Below are 27633 nucleotides of genomic sequence, written 5' to 3'. Positions count from 1 at the left end.
ATCACTTGAAGTGTTTCCATTCCAGTGCTAACAGCATTGATGATTTACACCATGTGGAATGTCAGGCTAGCTAATTAAACAAATTAGCAGTAGCAGAAATGCTGGTATTTATTGAGGCATTGAGACTGTACAACTGACACAGGTATATATTAATATTTATTGTTTCTTATTAGTCTATTTTTGGCATAGATGAAATTATGTTTTTCCAGCCTGGAAGCTTCAGAGTGAGAAGGAGTAACTGTGGAAGTATTTCAAGAACAGAATTCTCCACTCCCAGCTAAGAGAAAGGGTTGCTTGTTGAAAGGTGTGTAGAGCAACACATGCTCTGGTTTTGAGAACAGGCTGACAGTGAGAAATGGGCTTTCAACACACACCATGTTTGCCTTTTCCAAACTATGCTACTGTGTCTTTGAGGGGCCTGGGGAGATCTTTTCTCACTTGTTTTTCATTGGAATAAAATGAGTTGTCAGTGATGACCTGCTTACAGAGACCATTTTATACAGAACTGTATGAAAAGTGGGTATTCCTAGAGCCCTTCAAATGAACCCTGTCCCACATGCACACAATATGATGCATAAACAGGTAAAACCATTATTTCCATAACCTCTGATTTATGAAAGCGAAATGTACAAAACCCTGATTTCATCATTTAAACAGGAGTAGGTGCACAACTTCTTTTTATATGTCATTTAAGTGGTCACTTATATTACAAAAAATTTACCCCCAGCTTCCTCTTAAATACCACCACCCTCATTTACTCAGAGTTCTTCACACTCTGTTGCTCCAGAAGCTTTAAAACCACTTCTGCTCTGTAAGACCCACCACCGATGAATAGACTTCAGCCTGATTCTGTTGGGTTTCCTGTTAGGAGGTAGAATGACCAAAACAAAGAACCTCAGTGATTCATTAAGAGACAAATAATCAAAGCTTCTGCGTTGATACAAAGTCACTTGAAATTTGGGAAATTTCTTAAACAGCCATAATATATGGTGATCCTTGGCAACGTATTACTGGCCTTTTGGTGAACCACCCTACCTACTAACCTAGGTAGGAAGTTACAAGCAGGGAGTCTGCAGCAATCCTGGGAGGACTGCTCTGCCACTGATTAAAAGAGGGAGGGGGATGTCCCTGGTGCTCCAGTGGTTAGGACTCCAGGCTGCCACTGCAGGGGGCACGGGTCCAATCCTTGGTCAGGGAAGTTCTGCAAGCTGTGGTGTGGCTCCCAGCAAAAACGTTGTGGGGCGGGTGCAGTGAAGATAGGGAAACACACACAGCCCCAGGGGAAAGGTTCATTCTTACATTTCAATTTTTAGTCTTCTGAAAACTGCGCCCCCTTCTCTTTTAAATATTTACTTGGCTGTGCCAGGTCTTCAGTGTAGCACATAGGATCTTAAGTTATGGCAGAGAATCTTATAGTTGGGGTAGGTGAGCTCTAGTTCCCTAACCAAGGACCGAACCTGGGCCCCCTCCCTTGGGAGCTTGGAGTCTTAGCCACCAGTGGAGTCCTTGAAACCTGCCCTTTAATCATCAGCTAATACAAAGGAAGGGAAGCAAGGCAAGAAGACAATCCACACAGATCAACAGCCAAGTTCAAAGGGAAGAGATGGAGGGAGACCATGAGCCCTGTGAAGTTCCATCTGCCTTCAAGAGTCTGGTTTCACAGGGCAGACTGGGTGGCTGAGCTGGCGGGTGGAGACAGAAACCTGCTTCTCTTCACCAATACTGGCTCCTTAGGGCGCCCACTTTTCCAACAGTCAGCACGTGGACCCCAACCTGAAAGGGAAGCAAAGTGCCACATACACTCGAAGACAAGTTTTATTTGGGAAGAGCTTCTCACTGTTAAAGCTGCAAGCAAGTGCCTTTCACAATGACAGTCCTACGAACCTAGTAGTTTCAGAGATCCCAGTGTTCAAAAGTTCATCTCAAAATTAAAAGCACACCCACACCAAAAGGAAAACATTTTTAGACTGCTTTGGAATGTAGTCGTGGATTCCAGCTCTTCTCAGAAACGGGCCCACTACTTCCTGGGAACCAGGTGGGAGGCAGGCAGTGCCCACAGAAGGAAATGTCTCTAAATAAGTTAGCTACTGGACGAGACGACCCCGTCCTCCGAAAACACAGGAAGCAGCATGTCTCAGCTGGTGGGCTATGTGGTACAGCCCTTTGCACGGGGCGCTTATGGGATCCCAGGGCGGCAGCTGTTGCGGTGTGGTGTGCACAGGGAAAGCCGTCCCGGAAGGGCGAGTAACGAAGGGCAGGGATCTCTCCCAGTCCCACTCGGCCTTCAACTTACTACAGCAGAGGCCCTGTTCTGTGGGGTCTTCGGGAAAACTTGCAACAGTTAAAAAACAAAAACAACCCCCCCCGCCCCCCAATACAATTTCCCAGAAAGTCTGTATCTGCAAAGAGAAAGGGACTTGGTCAGGGCTCCCACGGGGGGCTCCGCCTTCCATCCACTTCCGTCTCCACGTGATACAAGACATCGGCCAGAGTGTGCTCCACCACGGCGCCCCAGCCCATGTCACTCATCTGTGGGGGAATAAGGGACAGAGAGTGAGGTGAGACGAGAGCAGCGGCGGCAGGAAGTAACAGAGACGATGATGCCCGCAGGCGGGTTCAGTGGTACTCACAGGGCGGTACGTGAGATCCTTTGGAGGGTACTTGAAGCATGGTCCAAAGTTTATGGAGACCTGGGACAAATTCAATCCAGGCAGACGTGAAGAAAGGGAAGAAAGTAGTGAAAACCTGAGCATGACAAGGGAGGCTTTTAAATGTAGCTGTGATATTCAGGGTACAACTGGAACAGAGAGTATACATTAATAATTGCTCAAAGTGGTCAAGGCATCATGAATTAGGTAAACAGACTTTGCTGACTTCTGTTTATAACCTAAAGATTTCCTTGTATGACTTCAGCAGTGGTTACTGACAAGTAAAAGGACATGGAAACTTCCAGGCACTGCCTTTACAAAATTTTTTTAAACTGGCTCTAATGACAGTCTCCTTCATGCTGATCATATTAAAAAAAAAAATCAATATAAGCAATAGTCACTAATGATGGTAGGTTATCATGACACGTAACAGCAAATTAATTTATGCATATACACACCTTATATCCTTTACACTGAACAGCACAGGCCACGCAGCAACATCCAGAGGAAAGGTGTGGAGCACAGTAACCAAGCGATCTTTATCTACCCAAGCAGACACTTCCTGAAGTGCCCAACTATTTCTGGAACCAACAGGAGGGCTACGCTGCCTGCTCACTCCTAGGCCTTTCACACGTCCTTCTAGAACCCAGCTCATGGCTCTCTGACCACAACGGCTCACCGATCTCTCTCGAGCCATGTTCGCAGGATGAACAGAGGGTACGTACCGTGCAGCTCTTATACAGGGAGATGGCTGGAAAGTAAACTCCTTCAAAAATGTCTTTGTAAGCCACACCTTGATTGACACCATTTTTATAAAAAATTATCTGAAACAAAAACCATGGTTTCACTTCAGAATTTCAAAAAAGAACACACTAAAATGAACTCTGCTGGAGGACACTTTACTAGCGGTTTGTGGGCAGCACGACTACAGAATTCAAAGAATAGCATAGCTCATTTAACAGCAATAGCTGACACTTATTATGCAGTATCTTAGGTTTTCTCACTGCATATCTACATGCACTGTTGTAGCAAGTGCTTACATTTATCTGTTTCTGAATTCCTATGCTACTTACACCAAATAGTTCCACTGTTATTCATTATATTTATAAAAAGTAGCTGGTCTTCCACTGGCCCCTTGGAGCAACACCCTTTTAAGCTTATTTATTTGTCCCCTTCCCTTGCCTCACTCAGGTCCTCCCTTCTGCACTTCTACTTTGAAAATCTCGCAGGTCTTCTGTCAAGGTCCTAGAATTCTCCTTTATCCTTTCTTTCTTGAAACTATCCTGAATTTTCTCTCTTAACCACCTGAGATGGACTTCAGGAAAAGCTGCTTTTTCTGAAGTACCGTTCTCTATCTCTTCTTCCCAGGAACAGCTATGTTGCACCTGGCTGTATTTTCTGGCTCAATTAACTGCTTGCCTTCACTACTTTTCCCTAAAACAAGCGGAATCCTAAGTGTATTCTCCCACATTTGCTTCTTTTTTTTTTTCCCCACATTTGCTTCTATTACTGTCAATCACAGGTGGCTTCACAGCATTTTTATGGAGGAGTGTCCCCAGCTCAGGACTTTTCTCCCACCTTCTATTTTTGGCCCTTGTGGTTGGTCCAGATGCACCAGCCCTTCTTTGATTGTGCTGTAACCTTGGACAAACATATTCCCAGCAACCCTGGAGAAGGGAGGTGGGGAAAGTTCTAGAAGACAATGAATAAGGCATCAGAGCTCCTATTGCCCCGGGTCACATAGCAAGGCCAGCATGTCCTACTCCAGGGTTCACCCCTCTGCACTTGCTCCCTGCTTTGATAAAGGACCGCTATCTCTGACTTGCTTCCTCGACTGCCTGCAGACGTTGCTTATTCAGCTGCTGTTTTATATCCTTTTCTCCAAGAACCCAGGTCGGCCTTCTCACGGCAGCAGGCACCCCAGGAAGAACCAAGCGCAGCAGGCAGGAGAGCGTGTTGGCCCTGCTGTTGTTGTATCAGCAGAAATCCCTCCACTGCGCCGTGGGCCTCAGTCCCCTCACTTTCATAACAAGGGGCTTGGGCCCAGAGAACAAATTCTTCTACTTCTGACATTTAATGACCATGACTCACCTCACTGTGAGGAGTCTGCTTTAGGCTCTTCTCTGCTTTATCCACAAAGTCTTTTTCTTCAAAATACAAATAACTCTTGAACTTTATTAAAGCCTTGAAAACCGAGAGAGAGAAAAGGAACAGTGAAACAGCAGCTACATCATCATGAAAAAAAAACGGCCAGATTCACATAAATAGCATGAGTCTTTGTGTTTTGAACAAAATTAGTATCTCTGCAGAGTCAGGTTTGTTATACTTTGAACCACGTGCATCTTAAGAATTACCAGATGGTACACACTTATTAAACATCTTCATAAAAGGCCCTTACTAAGACTCCTCTGTCCAAGGGATTCTCCAGGCAAGAATACTGGAGTGGGTAGCCTTTCCCTTCTCCAGGGGATCTTCCCAACCCACGAATCAAACCTAGGTCTCCCACATTGCAGGTGGATTCTTTACTAGCTGAAACACAAGGGAAGCCCTCTGAAGTACTTGGCAGAGGTTACTTGGTGGGGGTTAAAAAAACATGGATTAACGGGTGACCAGGTCGGTAGAGGAATGAATGGATAACATGGTTTTTGCATATTGATTTGGCTGCATCAGTTCTTAGTTGTGGCACACAGGATCTTCGTTGTGGAGCACGGGCTTGGTTGCTCTGTGGCATGTGGGATCCCAGCTCCCCAACCAGGGATCAAACCCTGTTCCCTGTACTTCAAAGTGGATTCTTACCCATGGGACCACCAGGGAAGTCCTTGGATAATATATGATAATGGCAGAATCTAGGTATTGGGCATTTGGACACCTACTTTTAAATTCTTTGAACTGTGTTATGTCTTAAAATTTCCAAAATGAAATATTGGGAAAGATAAGCATCAAGAGAACATGCAGCTGCAGGTATCGGCTGCCACTGGTCTTCAAACCCAGGGATCTCTCAGGAGGACAGACTCACCTTATCTTTGTAGGTATCGGGCAGTGACTTGGCTGTCTCTGTATCTTCGGGAAGGTTGATATAAAATCCCAGGACGTCTCCCTGTCCGTAGCCAGAAGAGTAGTGTTTGCCAATGGACTGGTGGAATTTGGTTCCCTTTTTGCTCCGCCAAGAATAACTAAATTTATCGTAACCTAAGGGAGCCTGAAGGTTACCTGTTCCAGTAAGAACATACACAGCAAGTCAGGACTGCAAGTCTACTCTGGCCTGCTGAAAGAAAAGATTCTACTCCTTTTTAATTTTTTACGAATTTTGTCAAACTGCTAACAAACTATTTCTCACAAGCAATGAATTATAAAAATATTCCTAGGAACTTCAACCTACCTAAACCTTTAGGAATTGAACATTATGCCCACAAAATCCAATAAGCCCCAAAGTCATGACGGTCAACCAGATGGTGGACACCTCTCCACCTGTCGCCATGTCTGTATCACAGCCCTGGCTTACCTAACGGCTGGGACCAGCCCAGTCTGGCGGCAGTGTCTGGCGGCATCTCATCCACTGTGATTTCAAAGTACCAGGCACCTTTCCGAACCCCATGGGAAGCCCGAACCATAGAGTAGCCCTTCTCGCCGACCACAGTCAGCCGGTCATCGGAGATCTTTAACTGGGGAGCTACAGTGATAGAGATGAAAAGAAAAGCCTGCAACTTATTTGAAATACTTTGGAGACAATAGCCACAAAAACACAAAGTCTCTTACCCTCCAGTTAAGCAAAATTAAAAACCAGAAATATCAAGCCAGGAATTTGAAATATTAGTTTAGGAATTAAAAACTTCAAGATACAGATGAAGGCAGAGAAAGAAAGAAAAAGGAAAAAAGCTGTCAAGCAGCCACTTGTTATTATATATGATTATTTAAGATGGCAGGTTAAATTATACTATTCCCTAAAATACAACTGTGTTTGGAACCTGATGTGTGACTAAATCATCAGGATTTAGAAGACATTTTATTTGAAACAATTTCAAACTTTCAAAAATAGTAGAATCGTCCTATGTCCTGCACTCAGCTCCCCAAGTGTGAACACCATCTATGACCACATATGAGGACCATACTGACAGGACGCAGTACGTGCGACCATTTCTGTGATTCTCCTGTCGAGAATGCAGAACCTGGATCACGAGGAACCAGATGAAACTAAACTGAGGGATACTCTGTAAAATAACTGGTCTCTTCATTTTCAGAAGTGTCAAGGTCAAAGTCTAGGAAAGGTGAAGAAACTGTTCCAGGCTGAAGCAGAATTCAGAATCACAACTAAATGCAGCAAATTACTTTCAACTGGATGCTTCTGCTATAATGGACACACCAGATCATCTGGAGAAACCTGCACTGCATCTGAGGATGGGATGGAAGTAATCAGACGCTGACTTTCTGCCTTCGGCGGTTGTGTACTGGTTCCACAGGAATGTAAGTGTAAAAATAACTACTAGTTATTTGATATTCTTCCTGTCAAGGGATGCAGTCTAATTTCTCTCCACTTGAGTGTGAAATGAATTTAGTGACAATTTCCAAACAAAACGAAGTTAGAGTTGACTGTCCGACTTTCAGATGGGTCAAACGCATTATGGCTCCCTGATCACCTGCTCTGGGAGAAGTTAGCTTCCAGTGAAAGTGAAAGTCGCTCAGTTGTGTCCAACTCTTTGTGACCCCACGGACTATACAGCTTCCAGGGATGAGGACAAATTAGCAGTCTATGGACCACAAGTGAGGATCTGAGGGCGTCTTGTCAAAGCTGCGTGACTGAGCCGTCTTGGAAAGAGACCTGTCGGCCCCAGCTAGGCGCTTGATGACAACCTCCTGAGTTTTCCTGAGCCAGGCCACACAGCTAAGCTGCCCCCAGATTCCTGACCCTCAGAAACCGTGGGCTGATGAACACTGGTCGCTTTAGACTGCTAACTGTTACAGTGATCACTGTGCAGCACTAGATGACACAGAGAGAACGTCCTGTCTGTAAGAAACACAAAATAAACCTCTCAGTGGTTGAAAGGGCATCATGGCAACTTACTCTCTAGCGGTTCAGGGAAAAAAAACCAACAAGTTTCCTACAGTTCTTACAACTTTCTTAAGAAATAAATCTGAGGGGACTTGCCTGGTGGTCCAGGGGTTGGGGATCTGCCTGGCAATGCAGGGGATGCAGGTGCCATCCCTGGTCAGGGAACTAAGATCCCACTCGCCATGAAGCAACTAAGCCCACAGGCACTGCAGTGAAGACCCAGCACGCAACAACTAAGACCTGACACAGCCAAATAAATACAGAAATATTTTTTTTAAATAGTAATAATTTGGCTCTCTTGGTGGAGCAGATCGTAAAGAATCTGCCTGCAATGCAAAAGATCCAGGTTTGACCCCTGGGTTGGGAAGATCCCCTGGAGAAGGGAGCGGCAACCGACTCCAGCATTCTTGCCTGGAGAATTCCATGGACAGAGGAGCCTGGTGGGCTACAGTCCATGGGGTCGCAAAGAGGTGGACATGACTGAGCAACTAACACTTTCACTTTCTTTAAAAAATAATAAACAAATCTGAGATAACTTCAAAATAAAGTTTAGAAGATACTATATAGACGGTTAAGTTTTAAAAGGCTCAGCACAGGCAGCAGGAGCCACTACTGTCCCTGCACTAAGTTCTAACAAGTCACTGCTAAGGGCCCATGGTCTCTCTTTTTCTCCCCTCCAGAATTACAGCCAATAGTGAAACAAGACAAGGATCACTGCTTAAACCTGGACGTCGCTTATCTGGCCCTTCCCTACTCTCAAAGCATGCTTGTCACTAGCAGGAGTCAATCCTAAACGGTTCATCACCCCAAGGGGTTACGTCCCAGTGACTTCACTGTCTCCTTCACTTTTGATTGACAAGCATCAGTACAAGAGTTACAGCTTTTAGCATCAATTCAAGAAATAATGAAGGGGACTTCCCTTGTGGTCCAGGGGTTAAGAATCTGCCTGCAAATGACGGGGACAGGGATTCGATCCCTGGTCCAGGTGGATCTCACATGCTCGGAGCAGCTAAGCCCGAGCACCACAACGGCCGAAGCCCGCGTGCTCTGCAGCCCAGGCTTCAGGACGAGAGGCCACTGCAATGAGGAGCCTTCGCACGACAACAAAGACCCAGCACGGCCAACAAATAAATAAATTTTGAAAAAATTAGAAAGTTAAAAAAAACAGAAAGAAAGAATGAAGGGCTTCCTAATGAAATAACTATATGGATGTGTTCAGATTTAATTAAAAGAAACAAGTGAAAGAGGCATATTTTAAACAACCATGGAAATGTGAACTGAGTATGGAATAATTAAGAAACTATTATTCACCTTCATTAGGTAACACAATGGCATAGTGGTTATGTTTTTAAAAATCCTTGTTGGAGATAAATACTGAGATATTTATGGGTGAAATAATATGCTATCTGGAATTTGCATTAATACTCCAGAAAAACAGCAAAAAAAATTCATGAAGTACACCTATCTAACAGTAGTTTCTTTAAATTCACTTTCCCATTCTACAGGATAATGAATGCTATTCTAGTAACTGAATAAATTATGCCATTAAAAGAACTATTATACATTAAAAAAATAGTTTCACATTTCAAAAAAGTCATATACAAAGTCAAAAGACAACTGACAAACTGGGAGAAAATACACCACAGACAAAGGGCTAACTAACATCCCTAACATATGAAGAGACAAAATATCAAACTCCCAACAGAAACAGGGGAAATAAAAAAACACAAACCTAATGCACAAGGTAACAACTCAAACAAGAAAATAACATTCAAAGAAACACAAAATCCTGAGACTCCACTTCTCACCTCTCAGATGGGACAAAATTAATACCTAGGAAATCTTCTGTTTGTGAGGTTATACGGAAACAAACATTCTCTACATTGCTGGTGGAAATGCAAACCAGCACAACCTTTTGAAGGGAAACTTGGCAATATTGAACAAAACTACATATATACTTATTTTGGTTCAGCAATTCCACTTCTAGAATTCTACCTTGGAAAATACACCACCAATAATACACACACACACACACCAAAGCTATCCACTGCTTCTCTGTCAATCCAAAATCCTAGCAACAACCTAAATGCCTATATTCAGAGCGGCTGAATACACCATGTACGTCCACATAATGGCATATCATAAAGCTAAAAAAAAAAAAGTGGACGAGCTCTTTGAAATAGTTTGGAGTAACTGCATGAAGCAAAATGCAAGACTCCCTACAGTATGCTGCCTTTCTGTACAAAAAAACAAGGAGCAAAGGAAATACATGTGTGTGCTCGTCTGTGCAGAAAAAACACAGCCAGGATGAACTAGAAACTAAAGAGCCTGGCTAAGTGCAGAGGTGGGTGGGAAAGCAGCAGGGGAAAAGGAAGAAATGAGGGCGGGCAGCAGGGCTGAGGAGGCAGTGACACTGAGCAAACCTCAGTGAACAGCAGTAATTCTCAGAACCCCGGTAATGTCACATGTACCCTTCACACACACACACACGCCCCCAGTGTGCAGGAGAACCCCAATGGCATACCAACACTAACAAGTAAGCCTACCTGTATCACAAATGAAAGTTGTGACCACGCTGAAGGAGGTGGGAGGAAAAGAACTAAGCCAACAGTATCCACACGGGACAGTGCAAGGCCAAGACCGAAAGAGCTGTACACACATGCTGTAATCTCGTTAGTGAATGCTTCCTACAGTGGTCTGCAATTCTCAAACCACCCTGTGTGCACATTCGACATGAATAAGTAAGAAAATGTGCTGTAGATAATTAGAGTCAGGTTTCTCACTGCTCCAGAAAGAAGTTACAAACAGAAAGGTGGGAGGTTGGATGACTCTATGGTGGTTTTCCAATCTCTCAGTCATGTCTGACTCTCTGTGACCCCAGAGACTGCAGCACACCAGGCTTCCCTGTCCTTCACTATCTCCAGGAGTTTGCTCACTCATTTCCACTGAGTCAATGATGCCATCCAACCATCTGGTCTTCTCTCGTCCCCTTCTCCTCAATCTTTCCCAGCATCAGATCTTTTCCAATGAGTTAGCTCTTCACATCACGTGGGTAAAGTATTGGAGCTTCAGCTTTAGCATATGTGTTTCCAATGAATACTCAGGACTGATTTCCTTTAGGATTGACTGGTTTTGATCTCCTTGCAGTCCAAGGAACTCACAAAGTCTCTGCCAGTACCACAGTTCAAAACCATCAATTCTTCAGTGCTCAGCTTTCTTTATAGTCTAATGCTCAGATCCATACATGACTACTAGAAAAACCATAGTTCTGACTATACGGACCTTTGTTGGCAAAGGGATGCCTCTGATTTTTAATACACTGTTTAGGTTTGTCACAGCTTTCCTTCCAAGGAGCAAGCGTCTTTTAATTTTATGGCTGCAGACCCTACAGTGTTTGATTAAAATCCAAGGTGGCAGAGTAAACTCGGTACAGGCCATGTACGTGTGTCCGTTACGACGCAGACACGTATTTTCCACCTGGATCCACCGAGGGAGCCCGGAGTACCACCCCGCAACGGCGAGCATACAGAACGCTCACATCTTCACTTCTGAGGCTGCTTCCCCAATCAAAGGAATCTGGGTTCCCTGGAGAAGAAGCTGATACTTGGCCTGCAGCATAGAAAACGTGAGATGAACCAGAAACAAACAACTTGTGACGCAAGTAAGGGAAAATAAACGATGGGGGCTTATCAACAGGACACAAGAGATTCCACTGGCAACAATGTTAAATGGACCCGGAGGGTATTATGCTCAGTGAAATAAGTCAGAGAAAGACAAGTATTCTGTTATCATTTTTACGTGGAATCTAAAACACCTAATGAATGTGTGAAACAAGAAAGAGATTCACAGATAGAGAGAACATACTAGTGCTTACCAGAGGTGCATGCAGGAAGCGGGGACGGGCAAGATACAGGCAGAGGACCAAGGGGCACAAACCCACCATGTGTAACCCAACGGGCTATGAGAATACACCGTACGGCATCAGACAACACAGCCATTGCTTTGTAATAACTTTGAGTATCATCTCTAAGAATACCCAACCACTATGTTATAAACCTGAAACTAATATCCTAAGTCAATTATACTTCCAAAAAACAAAACCCCACAGGAACCAACCTGAAGAAGCTCCTAATGACCAAAGCTGGAGTAATTTGAATGACAAAATAAAATATAGCCTACAAAATACATAAATATGTGTTAAGTCCACAGTGATACAAATAATCAATTAAATAATTAAATAGAGAAAAGAAGAAATAGCAAACGATTAGGCAAACACCACATTAACAACAAGATCCACGAATGGATGCTAAAATTAGTGGGCAAAACTTTAGAGAAACAGGATATTTGTATAACCTTGAAGGATCTTTCCCTAAGATATGTATTAACTACAAAGGGAAAGAGAGTAGAGAGAGCCAGCAGAAACCACCTTAGCCAAATGACTGTGCCCACACGATCGATAACAAGACACACGGACATCACAAGCCTATAGAGATGATGCAGTAGGAAGGATCCATGTGCGCACTGCTCTTACAGGAGTGTACAACCACAGTCTAAATGTGAAAAAAAAGTCAGACCCTCACTGAGGAACACTCAAAAAGTAGTTGATTAACACTGCAAGGGACTATGAAGAAATAATTGAACGCAATGTGAAATCCTAGAAAAGAGGCATTAGTGGAACACTGGTGAAATTTATAAAGTCTTTAGCTTCATTCATGGTATTTACTAATGTTAATCTCCTGGGTTTGTTGTTTTTCTGGCTACGCTGAGCAGCCAAGGATTGAAGCTTCGCCCCCTGCAGTGGAAACTCAGATTCGTAACCACTGGACCTCCAAGGAAGTCCCATCTCCTGGTTTTGATAACTGTACTGTGGCTGTTTAAGGAGAAACTCCTTAGGAGAAGTTTGATGACAGATATATGGAAGTTCTAGTATTTTGTGTTTTGCAGCCTGGTGGCTCAGACGGTAAAGAATCTGCCTGCTATGCGGGAGAAGCAGGTTCGATCCCTGGGTCAGGAAGACCCCCTGGAGAAGGAAAAGGCAACCTACTCCAGTATTCCTGACTGGAAAATTTCATTGACAGAGGAGCCTGGCAGGCTATATGGTCCATGGGGTCACAAAGTGTTGGACATGACTGAGCGACTAACACTTTCACTTTCAATATGGAAATTCTATTATTTTTGCAACTTTACTGTAAGTTAAAATTAGTTCAAATTAGAAAATTAAAAACAAAAAAGTATCTGTATATAAATGGCTAGAGCTTATAAGGACAGACAAAGAAGGAAATGACTTCCTGCATTCCGGCTGAGCCTAGTTAGAGACGGGGTGAGGATTAGATTGGCAAGTCCATCTAATTCTAGACAGGACAGAGCTGACGATAGTAGTTCTGAGCAACACAGGGCCCAGCACAAACATTAACAGCTTACCCACCTCGATCATGGAGGGCTAACAAAACCCGTTCATATAAGCAGGCTCTGTAGAGATCTCCCGGAATCGGTTTTCCTGCCCAGCAGTCGAGTTCGAGCTTCTCAGGGTCAGGGGCGTGGGGATCGGGCTCAGCTAGAATATAGCGATAGCCATCTTTGTTAAACGGGTGTTCCAAGGGGTAGCCATGAGGGGGAAGACGCTGAGCAGAAAACAAAGGGTCACTGCAGAAAGGAAAAAATAAAATCAAGAAACTACAACCCCCTCCTCTAGCTCACGTGCCTTCAATTCTGTCAGACAGGCCTCTGCTGTATTCGGTTTCAACGGGAACACCGGCAACTTCAAATGTTTTTCATTATTCAAATAGATCATTCTGCCCTCTGCAGGCAAGATGGGGAAATGAGAACTACTTTATCTGAATATGCATCTAAGCCAGGGGAGACAGGGCGCAGAGGAACAAGGGCGGTTTCCTGCAGCATGTTTATTACTACGACTAAAGAACAGAAACTCAGTGATATGAACACCCACAACCTGTTTCCAGTCTGAATAAGAAATGACCTGGATTTCCTCACCCCAGTACTGAACAAAGTGAAGGGAAGAGCTATCAGGGGGACAGGCAGGAAGTTTACTGTGTAAGAGCTGACATTCAATACTGGTTTCTTTCACTGCCTGTGGTCCATCTATCCTTTCTCAAGATGCCTTAGCGGAACTTCACTCCCAGGTCAATCACCACAGGGTGCTTCCCTGGGGCTGTTTCATTTAGAGACAAGTTCCCCGAACAGGGCACCTAGTCTGGGGCTACTTGACCCCTCAATCTGTTTAGATTTGAGAACAAGGGGCAGGCTTGTGCCCGCAGACGCTGATCTCTTGCCTCACTGAGGGGCTCTGCAGCCCTCTGACGTGGTGGGGGGGGTGTTCACCTCCGGGCCTTCTTGGTGGTCCCCGCGGTGCTGCCGTCCTGCTGTTTGCGCTTGGCTCCTCTGCCTTTCCCGCTGCTTCCTGCTGCAATTCCTCCTTTGAAGAGAAGGCAGATCCCTTTCAGTGAGCTGTGACAGGCACCCCGTGGGACTCTCCCCTGGGACGAACACTCCCAGCGTGCATTTGTGTGACACCACAGGATTTCCTTCCCTGAAGCATACTGGACTTCACCCTGGTTCGCCTGAGTCTGCTGGGTGGCTCCCAGCACAGAATACTGGGTTCTGGCAGCGACTCCAGTGAACCCAGCACTAATGAACCTGGGTTACAGCTGTGCCCTTCGCTTCTTAAATGAATTGCAACTCCTGGAACACTTTCCAAGGATGTGACACAAATGCATTTTCACTCATTCAGACTGCAGACACCCACAGCTGGAAGTAACTGCGTGGATAGTTTTTTCCCACTCAAATCAATACAAACATCCATAAGGAGAACATCCTCACTGAAGGGATGCTCGCTTGCATGAACTACACACGGCATAGTCCATAAACATGAGAGAGGCACAGGATCTGCTAAAGCGCTGAACTTGAACTTCCAGCAAAACAGAAGTACACCAAACGTGGAAACAAAAAACAGAAATACTAAAAAGGTGTTTCTCTTCAGTGCTGCTAGGCATCTGGTGTGGTTGTACATGACACAAGCAGGAAAGGCGGCTTTAAATTTAGTCAGCAATCTTTACAATTATTAAAATTGTGCCAACACATCAAATTTAGGTTAGACGAATCTGGCTTGTGGAAAATAAAGAATTTATAAATTAAAAAAAAAACGAGCTACATACTAAAAGCCACAAGGAAGACTACCTTGTGCATTTAAATAGGTACTTTGAAATTTCTGTCCAGTTGTCATTCCTCTCAATTAGTTTGTTTTTCCAACTTCCAGGAAACATCCCTGAACTGCAGGAAAACACCTTTATGTAACAACTGCATGGAGTACTGTATCTTAATTTGGGGCAAGCTGGGAAATTATCAGCAGTTCTGCTGCAATAAAGAGAGGATCAAGACGTTGAAGGCAGGTCATATTCTGCACAGACAGGACCAGATTTATGCTGAACTTCCTTTTATGAACATATCAGGTGTCATCCTGTCCTCATAAAAGGCTTAATGTTGAACTGTTAAAACATCAACATCTCTATAGTTTGTTACCGTAATCAAAAAACTATTAAGGTTTTATTGGCGTTGCATTTCAATAATTTTGAGACAAGTTTTAGATCCACGTTGAAAAAAACAAGCAACACTAAGGGGGCTGCTGGCCGTGTCAGGCAGAATATGACAACGTACAAGCTTCCAATTACTAACATTAAACCGGAACTACTGTTTCATATCCAGTGCTACTGCCACCAACTCCACAAGGCTTTAGTCTTAACTCAGTTTCAGCTTCTATCACAACTCAGCAAAAAGCATTTTCCAAACCACAAAATACTTAAGTCTGAGAGGCTGAAAGAAGACAGAGGAGGAATTCACCTCCAAAAGAGGCTCCACCTGTAAGAACAGAAGTGGCACCGTGTATTCATTTGTCAACTTGTAACAAAAAGGGGAAAAATAACATAAAGAGATGAACAGCACACTTAGTTATATTAGTAACAGTGGAAATGGTTACATATTTAAGACCCTATGGCTCCAGAAGAGAAGGTAAGGACACCATATGTCAGATGAAGAGCTGGCTGCCTCCCCATTGTGTCTGCTTTCAATGTGTTGCCATTAGTAGCAAAGGGCTGTCCTGCTTTTAGATGGGTCAGACAGAAAAACATGCTACAGTGGGTGGTCAACACAGAAATGGTGTCATGTGCATAAGCTGAAGATTTAGGGCAAGAAAAATTAGAAGATGGGTAGGAAGTTAAATAACAGTAGAATTAAGGAAAATTTGAGTGCAAAGTATGTGAACCTAAATTGTTAGTTATAAAGATACAGATGGGGAGTCGAATATAAACTTAGTAAATCTGACCTTAAAATTGTACTTTGCTTTATGTTAAATGTTTCACTTAAGACCAAACTGTGGTGTAAAGTAACAAAAATTTCTCCTCTACTACCATAGCTCAAATCCATGGCTAGCCCCTAAAAACTGAGATTTGGACTTTAAAGCATCTTAGTAAATACCTAGTCAAGAGTCAGCCCAAAGACTGCCCAATTCTAGGCACATGTGGATTCAATAGCTTACAAACATTTCATCCATGAGATATTTAAACACTTACCATTTAGATTCCCACTGGTAGACACGGCACTACTCTGTTTTTGGTTGTCATAAGCAGGACCGATGTTACTAAGATCCTAGAGGGAAAATATTCAATTGTAGAGGGTGGCTACCTAATCAAACCAGCCTGGCAATGCTAAAAAAAAAAAACAAAAAAAACCCAGGAGAAATTCTAATAGAATGGCAACCTAGACTCTGAAGCCTGCAGAGGTCCCAAACTTAGATGCTTCAGGGATCAGCAAGTCACATGTGTGAGGCAGCCAAGGGTGAGGATGGAAGTGCTTTCAGAATCAGGCTGAGCCAGGCTGGGGGTGGTGGAGGGGGAATGGGGAGGGGTGGTAGAGGACCAAGGGCAGACCTCCCTGTGGGAATCCAGGCCCAGTGTGGCTAGAGCTTCACATTTTACAAGAAAAGACAGAAATCTGAATCTCTATGAAATCTGAGGTGGAAAGAAAATCAGAAATAACTTGCAATGGCCTATTTGTGTTACAAGTGAGGACATGGAAGTTTAAAAAGATACAAATGGTATGTGTCAAGTCACAACATTTTAAGGAAGAGCTGCAACTAACACACCGGTCTCCCAGTTTAAGGTGAGTGCTCTTTCCTTCACATGGAATAAGAACCATTTATTTGGAGCCCACTGGGTCATAGGCATTTTTAAGTGGCAAATACACAAATGTAAGCACAGCCTGATTCTGTCCCCGTGGCTTAAAAATCAAATGGGGGCCTGTGAAGCCTATTAACGTACCTGATCCAGAAGGCCAAATTTGGGGTAATCTTCTTCTGGGTCCTTACTCCCTGGATCAGGGTGTTCCTTTACTAAGAACACGTCTCTTTCTTTACTCTAAAAGGAAACAGTATTTTAGTGTTATTGGAAATTTTATATTTACACTGAATGGATGATTAACCCCTAACTCCCAATTCCTAGGTGTAATCTCCAAATCTCAACACCAACACCCTGCCCCCTGAAAAACAAAACAAAACAAAAAAAACCCAACACACACCAGTACTGTTTTTCTTTGATTAGAAAACTAATGCATGACCGTCAAAAAATACAAACAGTAGAGAAACTTGAAAAAATGAGAGCCACCATCCTTCATAACTCACTCATCCCCACACCTCACAGAGATACACAGTGGTAACAGCTTGCGCTGATGTCTCCCCAGGTGCTCTAAGTCTAACAACAATAATGTTCAGAATAAAGTTTGTTTTTTTAAATCAAACAATTGTCTCCAATTTAGGCATAAAACTATACTTGCCAAAGTGCAATGGACAAAGGATTCAGCAGTGTACATAAAACTACCATATCTTCACTTAAGACTACATGCGACTTACTGATTTAGTGTGAAAACCATTAAAATTTACAATTACTAAGATTTAATACTATTGTTCTCCTTTTCTTAGTCATCACATTATTTCAGTGAGAACACCATCAAAAAAAAAAACCCAACAAAATCCATTTATTTATATACATATATATAATTTCTAGTATAAATTCTTACAAGGAACACTGGTTTTCTAAATGTTGAGTCTAGTCAATTTTAACTGACTTACCATAGTTTTCACAATGTTATTTGGCCAGGTCATTTTCCCAGGTCTTTGTCTGGTCGTCATGCATTCCCAGTATTTATCAATAAACGGTATGATATCCTGATTTTTAAAACAAAATATATTAAAGCTTTTATAGCTGCTTTCAAAATTATGCTCACACACACACACACACAAAACTGCTGCATTTTCAAAGATCTCATCAGAATCAAAAGACAGATACATGGTTCTCATCTTTTAATAACTGAATGAATATATAACTGCATGTGAACAACATGTAAGTTGTGGGGAATTTCAAACAAGCACATACAACTCTTAGCCACACAGGGCTTATGATCCGGTTAAAGGGAAAAGATGTGCCCTCGTCTCCTGGTGTCCTCTCTCCTGAGCTCCTGCTCCTCCGCGCTGGGGACATCTCTACCTGGACATCCTGCACGCACCTCAGACTCCATGTGACTAGGACTGACCTTGAACCTCACCTCACAAATCTGCTCTGCAGATTTCTATTCTTGCTCTTAGCACTCAGGATCACCCAGAATCACAGGTTTGACACACGGAGTCACCCTCATCCTTCTCATGCAACCTGCACATCTCAGCAGTCACCAAGTGAACTTTAAAATTCCAGAAAATGTTCACCAATCAGGCCTCCTTCCTGCTCCAACTGTGGTCCTCGCCAGCCTCTGTTTACACGACTAACACAGTGTCTGAACTTCATCCTCTGTCACCAACATCCTCCCACCCTAGGCCACCTGCCCCAACCTACCACTAACGTCTTTCACCAGATTAAGTTTCGTGAACATGGAAGCTTTACTCAAAGGAGCCAGGCTGAATTAGGGGAAGTATAAGGGAAAAGGGAAGACTGGAACGTCTTCTTGTTCGAGAAGGTAAGAAGAGTTCAGACTGATAGGGACATATCAAAAAGTGTCTGAAGTCAGCCAGGATGGGGCTACACTGGTCAGATCTGAGCATCAGAAATCCAGAAATCCCATGATGGACTATAAAAATCAGCGAGTCTTAAAACTAAAGACAAACAACAGCAACAACAATGACCGGGGAGGACGGGGGAGGGGGCGGCGCGGGGCTCTTCTTTACAAAAGAACTGTAACCAATAAATATATTCTGTTGTACAAGGACCACTCCATTAACTGATTGAGGTTAGGATAATCAGTGGTTACAATTACCACTGCTTGAAAGGGTAGCGAGAACAAGATATTCACACGAACTCCATGTATTAACCATAAATTACTTAATGATTACAAAGAAAAAGAGTCTCTTTACAGTGGAGAAATCAAGTGGTCACATTTGGGATCACTAATAATAAAACAGAGCAATGTCTTATGTCTCCTAATGGAATACAGAGAAAAACACATACTACCTACATAATATTCTTGCCAAAAATGTTTAAGCTAAACCTAGGCATAAGGAAACAAGTTGATAAATCCGAATTGAGGAACATCATGGCAAACAACTGTCTAGGCTCTTCAAAATTTCAAATGTCATAGCAAACCAAAAAGAAAAAAGGAACTGCTCTAGAGATAAAAGGGACATTACAACTAAATTCAATGTGTGATCCTTGATCAGGTCCTGGCTGGAAGAAAAAGCTATGACGGACATTATTTAGACAATAATGTTGAGAAAATGTACACTGTATACACAAAATACACAAACTATAAGAAAACTGCACTGACATTAATTCTTTTGAGTGTGGTCATTGTATTGTGGTTATGAGAGAACACTGGATAAAGTATAATATCTACAATTTTATAGATATTATACTTGTAAGCCTTAAGTCTCATATAAGCTTATCGGGAAAATATACATATTGGTAGATAAAGCAAACACAGCAAAATATTAACAGCAGGCACATCTAGATAAGGAATAAACAGGCATTTATTGTTGTATCTGAATTTTTCTGTATATTTGAAAAATTCAAAATAACAATTTGGAAGGAAAAAAACCAAGCAACAAATCTAATCATAGCACACCTCTGTTTAAACGCATTCTTTTTAATGTAGGAAAAAAGCTGGGCAGGGGCAAGGTGGACCCTCTGATGACTCCCTCAGCTTTCAGGATTAAGCCCTAACTTGTTTGTTTAGCAGAAAAGGCCTTACTCAGTCTGATCCCGAATATACTGGTCTCACTAAACAATGGAACAACTGACTGGTTCCAAATAGGAAAAGGAGTACGTCAAGGGTGTATATTGTCACCCTGCTTATTTAACTTATATGCAGAGTACATCATGAGAAACGCTGGGCTGGAGGAAGCACAAGCTGGAATCAAGATTGCTGGGAGAAATATCAATAATCTCAGACATGCAGATGACACCACCCTTATGGCAGAAAGTGAAGAAGAACTAAAGAGCCTCTTGATGAAAGTGAAAGAGGAGAGTGACAAAGTTAGCGTAAAGCTCAAAATTCAGAAAACTAAGATCATGGCATCTGGTCCCATCACTTCATGGCAAATAGATGTGGAAACAGTGGGAACAGTGGCTGACTATATTTTTGGGGCTCCAAAATCATTGCAGATGGTTATTGCAGCCATGAAATTAAAAGACGTTTACTCTTTGCAAGTAAAGTTATGACCAACCTATATAGCATATTGAAAAGCAGAGACATCACTTTGCCAACAAAGGTCCATCTAGTCAAGGCTATGGTTCTTCCAGTGGTCATGTATGGATGTGAGAGTTGGACTATAAAGAAAGCTGAGTACCGAAGAATTGATGCTTTTGAACTGTGGTGTTGGAGAAGACTCTTGAGAGTCCCTTGGACTGGAAAGAGATCCAACCAGTCCATCTGAAAGGAGATCAATTCTGGGTGTTCTTCGAAAGGACTGATGTTGAAGGTGAAACTCCAATACTTTGGCCACCTGATGCGAACAGCTGACTCACTGGAAAAGACCCTGATTCTGGGAAAGATTGAGGGCAGGAGGAGAAGGGGACAACAGAAGACGAGATGGTTGGATGGCATCACTGACTCAATGGACATGGGTTTGGGTAGGCTCCGGGAGTTGGTGATGGACAGGGAGGCCTGGCGAGCTGCAGTTCAGGGGGCTGCAAAGAGTCAGACATGACTGAGCGACTGAACTGAACTGAACTGAACACCCTATACCAACCAGTGCTGTTCTTTTTCTTTTGGTCAAGTCATGCGGCTTGTGGGATTTTAGTTCCTCGATCAGGGACTGAACCCATGCCCCGGGCAGTGGAAGCTGAGTCCTAACCATTAGACCACCAGGGAAGGGGGAGTCCCCAGCCAGTGTCTTTCAAACTGTAGGTTGCAGTCAATTAGTGGGGTATACAATCAATCTTGTAGATCAAAGCTAGCATTGACTAGAATAGAAAATATCAGCATGTGGAGAGAGAAGGTGAGAGGGTGCTTCAGTCTTGAAAGACTCACGGATGGGCTGACCATCTAATTTTAAATACTGACTTTAGTCATGTGGTTTAACAATAAAGGATATATATATATTTTTAATAAGTCAACCTTTTCCCTAACAAAATCTATGATAGGCATCCATGAAAACAGCTCAAACTAAGCTGAGAAGGTTCACCTCAAAATCTGATTATTAATCGTGGAACAGACAATTGTTTGCTTCTGTAAAGCCAATCAAAACTATTTAAAGATTCATCCTTCTAAGAGCTAAGCCAATGACATAATGAACACACACCAGGAAGTTAGTAAATCACACGAAATGAGAAAAATGGAATCACTGAATCTACAGTCATATATTCATAGACACTGGGGGAAAAGAACTTGTCAGGCTGTACAGTTGACCCTTGAAAAATCATGGGGTTAGGGGGACTGGACTGTCCACAGTCAAACATCCTCCTAGAGTTTTACAGTTGGCTCTCTGTATTCATGGTTCTACACCCAAGGATTCAACCAGCCTTGAGTTGTGTAGAACTGTGGTATGTATATACTGAAAAAATCCACATGTAAGTGAACCAGTGAAGTTCACACCTGTGCTGTTCAAGGGTCCACTGTATTCAGAAGTTCCTCCTGCTTCTCTGGCATGATTGCAATGACAGTAATTCTATCTCTACCTTATCTTTGGAGAACATGGTTTTTGGATGCTCATCTTGTGTTCGGGACTGCCACGTTAGGTTGGCCAAAGCACTAAGGCACATTTCTTTTAAGTCTATAAAAGCAAAAAGGAAGAAAGAGTTACTGTAGTAATATATTCCTGCCACCAGAGGAATATTCAACCAGATGGTCCACAGATTAACAACTACAGCATCATGTGATCTAAAATGGACAGGAGCAGGCATCCAGAGCTAAGCCCCAAGGTAAATTCTACCAGCCTTGTGGCAGAGGTTCCCCAACTTGGCTGAGCCCAGATCCCTTTTCTCTGCCGGCTACCAGAGGAGGTCACCATGCAGCCCTCCAGGGCTCGTCCTTACTTGCTTGCTTCCGGAGGAAGTAGGTGTTCCCGCTATGATGGCACACGTTGCAGTGGAAACTGTAGTTGGTCATGAAAGGGAGGCAGGATCTGGAGAACGCCAAATTCCGCACATTAGTGAACCTCTGAACACACGCTTCAAAGAAGTACATCAACAGGGATCCTTTCCCTCAGTGAAAGTTAGATAATGATGCTAACATAGTAGCACACTCTTAAAACTTGAAAAGGGTACCAAAACAGGGCCCTTTGTAGTTTTACAAATAGCTGAACTTTTCTGTCACAAAAATTTAGCAGGACATTATCCACCACAGTTGATTCAACATCTGGCAGGCTCTGACTGGAGCCCCTATCCAGGCTAGTTTATTACAGTTTTTAAACACCTAAAAACACTTGTGGAAGAAGACAAAGCAGTCTCTTTGAATATCTTTGCACTGAAATATCTATATTTAAGTCTCTTTGTAAAGTGTCAATAAAATTGTTGGAAAGGGCAGACAGAGGTATAAAAAGATTAACTTCAAAATGTAAATAAGTATTCAAGAACAACACAGAAGTCAAAAAACATTACCTGCCTCATTACCAAATGAATCCTACAGATGACCGTCTTTAAGAATTTATTTTTTATTTACTTATTTTTTAACATTCACTCTCTTTTCTGAAACACATTATTATTATCTTAAATATTTATTCATTTGGCTGCTCTGGGTCTTGGTTGTGGCACACGGGATCTTTGTTGAGGCATGTGGGATCTAGTTCCCTGACCAGGGATTGAACCTGGGCCCCCTGCATTGGGAATGTGGAGTCTTAGCCACTGGGCCATCAGGAAAGTCCTGTTTTTAAGAATTTAAAGGACTGAAGTAGTAACTTCAGATTTAAGAGTTAGGGAAGATTTTTTGAGGACACAAATTATGAACTGGATTTGGAAAGACAAGTTGCTTTTCTTTTCTGTAGGTGAACTATTTCATGTATAGATGAGAAACTGCAAATTTGGAGGCAAAGGGGCAATCTGGTGCACACCAGTTTGACCAGGGGAGGGGAGTTGTCAGAGATATGCTGAAAGGCTTGAAAGGTAGGAAGTAGCAGAGGCCTCACATGCCTGGGGAAGTGAATTTTCTCTGTGGGTAACAGGAACACCTTGAAGGGGAAGCCATGTGGTGAAAGCGGAAAGTTTGGTGATAGAACAGGTCTGAAGGGAGGAAGAGATTAGAAAAGGGAATATGTGAGAAGCTTCTTCAGCAGTTACAGAAGGTTAAAAAAAAAGGCCTCACATAGAGTGAAATAACAAAATTGGACAAGCAAGTATACAAGAAGAAAAGAAACTGCTTAAGCTTAGGGGCTGATTTTATGTGAGGGGGCAGGAAGTGAAAGGAGTCCTAACCACTGAGACTCCTGGTAGGTGTCAGCTCACTTCCTAAGAGATGAGCTGGGGGCAAAAGCAGGCCTGACTGTTTGAAGGCAGAGAAGCCGGTGGAAGGAACTGGGGGCTAACAGGACCCGTGCCTTAGTGCAGCATGGTGGCTGTGCTGGTGACTGGAAAAGCATAGGAAAAGCTTGGTCCTGCAAAGGAGAAAGCAACAGAGAAACCAAAGACTGGTTTAAGTTGGAAAAGAAGAAATCAAAATAAAGACAGGTTTATCGTGGACTCTGCTGAAACTCAGTTGGTAAAGAATCTGCCTGCAGTGCAGGAGACCCAGGTTCAATCCCTGGGTCAGGAAGATCCCCTAGAGAAGGAAATGGCAACCCTCTCCAGTACTCTTGCCTGGAGAATTCCATGGACAGAGGAGCCTGGAGGGCTACAGTCCAAGGGATCACAAAGAGTCGGACATGACTGTGCGACTATCTTCAGCTCAGTTCTGCCGAAACTAATGTAACGTATCCTTAAAGAGATGTTTCCAGGTGTGTGTCTACCACCACCATTCAAGGAAGTAAGAAACATCCTTATGAATGTTAAGATCAAGTTCCCTCACCTGTACCTCTCTCTACAGCCCCTTCTGCAAACAGCCTGTTGTGGTAAGCTCATTTACAGGAGAGAGAGGCAGGTGTACAATTATTAACAAACACGATCAGGTGGTTAGAGCAGTTTTTTTCATACCCTGCTAGCTCACTCACTCACTCCCTCCATCTGCCATAAAAGATAATCTGTCCAACCCACTGGGTTTTAGGTGTAACTTCTCAAGTTCAGGTACACACTGGTCACCAGCAAACCTCTGAACTATGGTTTGATTCGTCTCTGCATCCCTCCGAGTTATCTCTCTGGTAAATTTCCTTTCCTAGGCCCTGTTTATCCAAATAAATTCTCCTTGTGAAAGTGGCCCAATTTGAGGTCTTTCCTAACTGACCAGCTTGTATATTTTCTCTTAGGTCTTTCTACCAAGATCAATTCTTCTGACCACTCAGTATTTTTCTTTCTGTTTAAAACATTCAATCCTTCAATATCAACAGTCACATGTTAATTAGTATATTAACACTACTTTTAACTTTTTAACTAGAAGGCATTCAACAGATTATAAAGGAAGGTATTTCTTCACAAACCAACCCAAGGGACGTTAGTTTCAGAACAAACAATGCAGCCCTCTTTTGAGATAGTCTTATATAAATTTATTTGAATATGGAAAGAACACCCAAGGGAGCCAGCAGTATAGTCATTTCGGTAGACAGTGAGTCAGTAATGCTCTCTTGCTAGCTGTTGACTGAATCTCCTGAATAAGGAGCCTTTCATTCTCAAATTCTTAATATGATTTTAATTCACTAGGAGAGAGGCAAAGACTGGAAATTGATTTTGCTGAGCAGAGAATTCAGGACACCTAAAGGGAGTGAGTTAGAAACCAAAAGGAAAAAGGATGTCAGGCATGAAGAGGCACCTGCCATCTCAAATTTTTGACATCAGGCTTTATCCACCATGTACGCCAATCCTTTCCCCCAAATCCACAATATCCAATACAAGGTTTAAATGGTACTGTCTCAGATTTGTTTATGTAATGCTTTGTAATTGCAGTTTTGTCTCCTAAGCACAAAGACAAAGATAATACCTACCATTCTACCTATTAAGGGCAATGCCCTTAGTAGACTAAAAACATGCTCAGACTATTAAAACAATTTCTGATTCAAATCCTACTACTCACTGAACCAGAATCAGGAGTCATGGGAAATCCTATGCATTTACATTTGCCCACACACCTAACTGGGCTTCCCTGGTGGCTCAGATGGTATCTTTACCTGCAGTGAGGGAGACCTGGGTTCGATCCTTGGAGTGGGACCATCTGTTGGACATGTTGAGATCTACTATTTAACACAGCAATTCTCACAAAGGACTTTGAAAAATACTCACGAGGTATCTATACCAAAGGTGTCTGCTGTGAACCATTTGGTACATATTCCACACTGCAGCTCTACCTCTCCCAACTGACGGCCATTTTCTTCATCCACGGAGCCTGCCTGAGTATCCATCACCTCTGAAGTATCCCCAGCACCTTCCTGTGTCCACAGAACCATCAGAGAATCATGTCAGTTGATCTGATTGTATTTTTGATTTGCTTAAAAACTTAAAAAAAAAACACAAACAACCCTTTTGCCTGGAATTGCTATTTTCCAGTACTTTGCCAAAATGACCAGTGCAAAGGGAGAGAAGAAGGGTACCCCCACATGTTCTCTAGGCCTTTTAGAAAACATAAGAGCTGCTCCTTTGGCCACATACATGCAAATCTACAAGAAAGGTAATCTTATAGATATCAAAGAAATGCTGCTGCTGCTAACTTGCTTCAGTCATGTCCGACTCTGTGCGACCCCACAGACAACAGCCCACCAGGCTCCCCTGTCCCTGGGATTCTCCAGGCAAGAACACTGGAGTAGGTTGCCATTTCCTTCTCCAATGCATGAAAGTGAAAGTGAAGTAGCTCAGTCGTGTCTGACTCTTAGCGACCCCATGGACTGCACCCTACCAGGCTCCTCCGTCCATGGGATTTTCCAGGCAAGAGTACTGGAGGCCATTGCCTTCTCCTCAAAGAAATGGGCACTGTTCAAAAATGAATACCCTGCAGAACAAAACTGGAAGAGTCTACAATGTTACCCACCACGTTGGCATCATTGTAAACAATCAAGTTAAGGGCAAGATTCTTGCCAAGAGAATTTATGTGTGTATTGAGCATATTAAGAACACTAACAGCTGAGACACCTTCCTGAAACGTATGACGGAAAAGGATCAGAAAAAGAAGGACGTCAAAGAGAAAAGTACTTGAAATGTACTTGGGCTCAACTGAAGCGCCAGCCTGCTTCACCCAGAGCAGCACACTGTGTGAGAACCAAAGGAAAGGAGTCTGAACTGTTGGAGCCCATTCCCTACAAATTCACAGCATCACGGATGTAAAGAAAACAAAAGACCTGAATGGAGGGGCGGCTAGGGCAGGGGTGGACACACAAACTCTTTAAAAAACCAATCCTATTGACTGTGCAGTAGAAACACTCAAATACTTACAAGTGTATCTTTTCCATTAGAGGATTCTGTCTCCAAGCCACCACTTACATCAACCGAGTTTGCATCACTGTAAAATAAGGAGAGCATTCATGGAAGAAATTTCAGAAGAAAACCTGAAAACGCCTATTCCCAAAGATGATGATCCAAGTACAGCTGAACTTCACATCCCTACTCTTTTTCAGCCAAGCCGATGCTCAGACAGGATGCTCAGCATTAGGAAGAAGGCGGCCAAGATGAACTCAAGCCCGTGGGGCACAAGGAAACCTTAACCGCCCTTGCAGACAAGTCTACAGCGGACAGAACTAGTCCCTGGGGAGGTTCGCAGAGATGCACCTCTCCATCTCTGTTTTCAGAGGGACCGATACTCCTTCCAGCCTGGCAGTACAAAGTGATTTCCCTCTCTGGGAATTCTGAAGGGTTCCTGCTAAAAAAAAGCGGGCGGGGGAGCTACCAACCCCCTGCGGGGGGAGCTAGGGGTGGGAGGGAGGCCGAGAAACCGGGAAAGGTGTGCAAAGGGGCGTAGCCTGAGATACGATTCAGAGAGGACGGGTATAGCGGCGGGCGGGACGAAGGCCCCGGTAAAGGCAGGGCGAGCCTTTGGCCGCCAGGCCTAGGTTCGGAGGAGGGATGGTGGGAGTGCTCACGGGAGCGGCGGGATTCAGAAGGGACCGGCCTCCCGCCCCCTACCCCCGTCTTCCTCGGGCCGCAGGGTGCCTTACCCGCTTTCGGCCTCTCCGGAGCCGGGCTCCGCGGAGGCTGGAGCAGCAGACGTCCCCTCTCCGGCTGGAGCGGCCGCTACGGCTGCTGCCTGCTTCGTCTCCCCTTCTTCTGCCGGTGTTGCATTAGCAGCTGCTGCCGGGCCTGGTCCTGCGCTCACTCCCAGTGCTGGTCCGCTTCCCGCCGCCGCCATCACTGCCGCCTTCTAGACTTCTCGCGAGAATACTAC

The 27633-nt window shown here is 43.5% G+C and overlaps 1 protein-coding gene across 4 annotated transcripts; it reads right to left on the bottom strand.

Moving 5' to 3' along the window:
• Positions 1-138: 138 nt before the first annotated feature.
• Positions 139-27633, bottom strand: ASH2L (ASH2 like, histone lysine methyltransferase complex subunit). Of its 4 annotated transcripts, none has more exons than XM_070781398.1 (17): positions 27407-27633; positions 26688-26754; positions 25545-25690; positions 22221-22309; positions 21864-21958; positions 17831-17926; positions 17025-17120; positions 16278-16353; positions 15550-15567; positions 14035-14128; positions 13121-13338; positions 6151-6318; positions 5665-5858; positions 4740-4832; positions 3374-3472; positions 2631-2745; positions 139-2529 (listed from the first exon to the last, which is right to left on the bottom strand). In XM_070781398.1, the coding sequence occupies exons 1-17, from the start codon at positions 27595-27597 to the stop codon at positions 2522-2524; spliced, it is 1863 nt and encodes a 620-aa protein (XP_070637499.1). In that variant the 5' UTR covers positions 27598-27633; the 3' UTR covers positions 139-2521. The 4 variants fall into 4 exon arrangements, with proteins under 4 accessions (XP_070637499.1, XP_070637497.1, XP_019809072.2 ...); XM_070781396.1 differs by having other exon boundaries at positions 2631-2690; positions 27407-27632; XM_019953513.2 differs by lacking the exon at positions 15550-15567 and having other exon boundaries at positions 2631-2690; positions 27407-27631.

The sequence above is a fragment of the Bos indicus genome, chromosome 27, assembly GCF_029378745.1.
Source record: "Bos indicus isolate NIAB-ARS_2022 breed Sahiwal x Tharparkar chromosome 27, NIAB-ARS_B.indTharparkar_mat_pri_1.0, whole genome shotgun sequence".
In the NCBI taxonomy this organism is placed as follows: domain Eukaryota; kingdom Metazoa; phylum Chordata; class Mammalia; order Artiodactyla; family Bovidae; genus Bos; species Bos indicus.
This window is presented reverse-complemented; position numbering and strand designations above follow the sequence as displayed.

Excerpts from the sequence above, each read along its gene's own strand:
- ASH2L (XM_070781396.1), bottom strand. The coding sequence starts at position 27,597 with ATGGCGGCGGCGGGAAGCGGACCAGCACTGGGAGTGAGCGCAGGACCA. Across the intron at positions 25,691-26,687 it reads CTAATGGAAAAGATACACTT|GAAGGTGCTGGGGATACTTC; the intron begins GTAAGTATTTGA and ends CTGTGGACACAG. Across the intron at positions 2,691-3,373 it reads CCCTGTATAAGAGCTGCACG|GTCTCCATAAACTTTGGACC; the intron begins GTACGTACCCTC and ends AATTTGTCCCAG.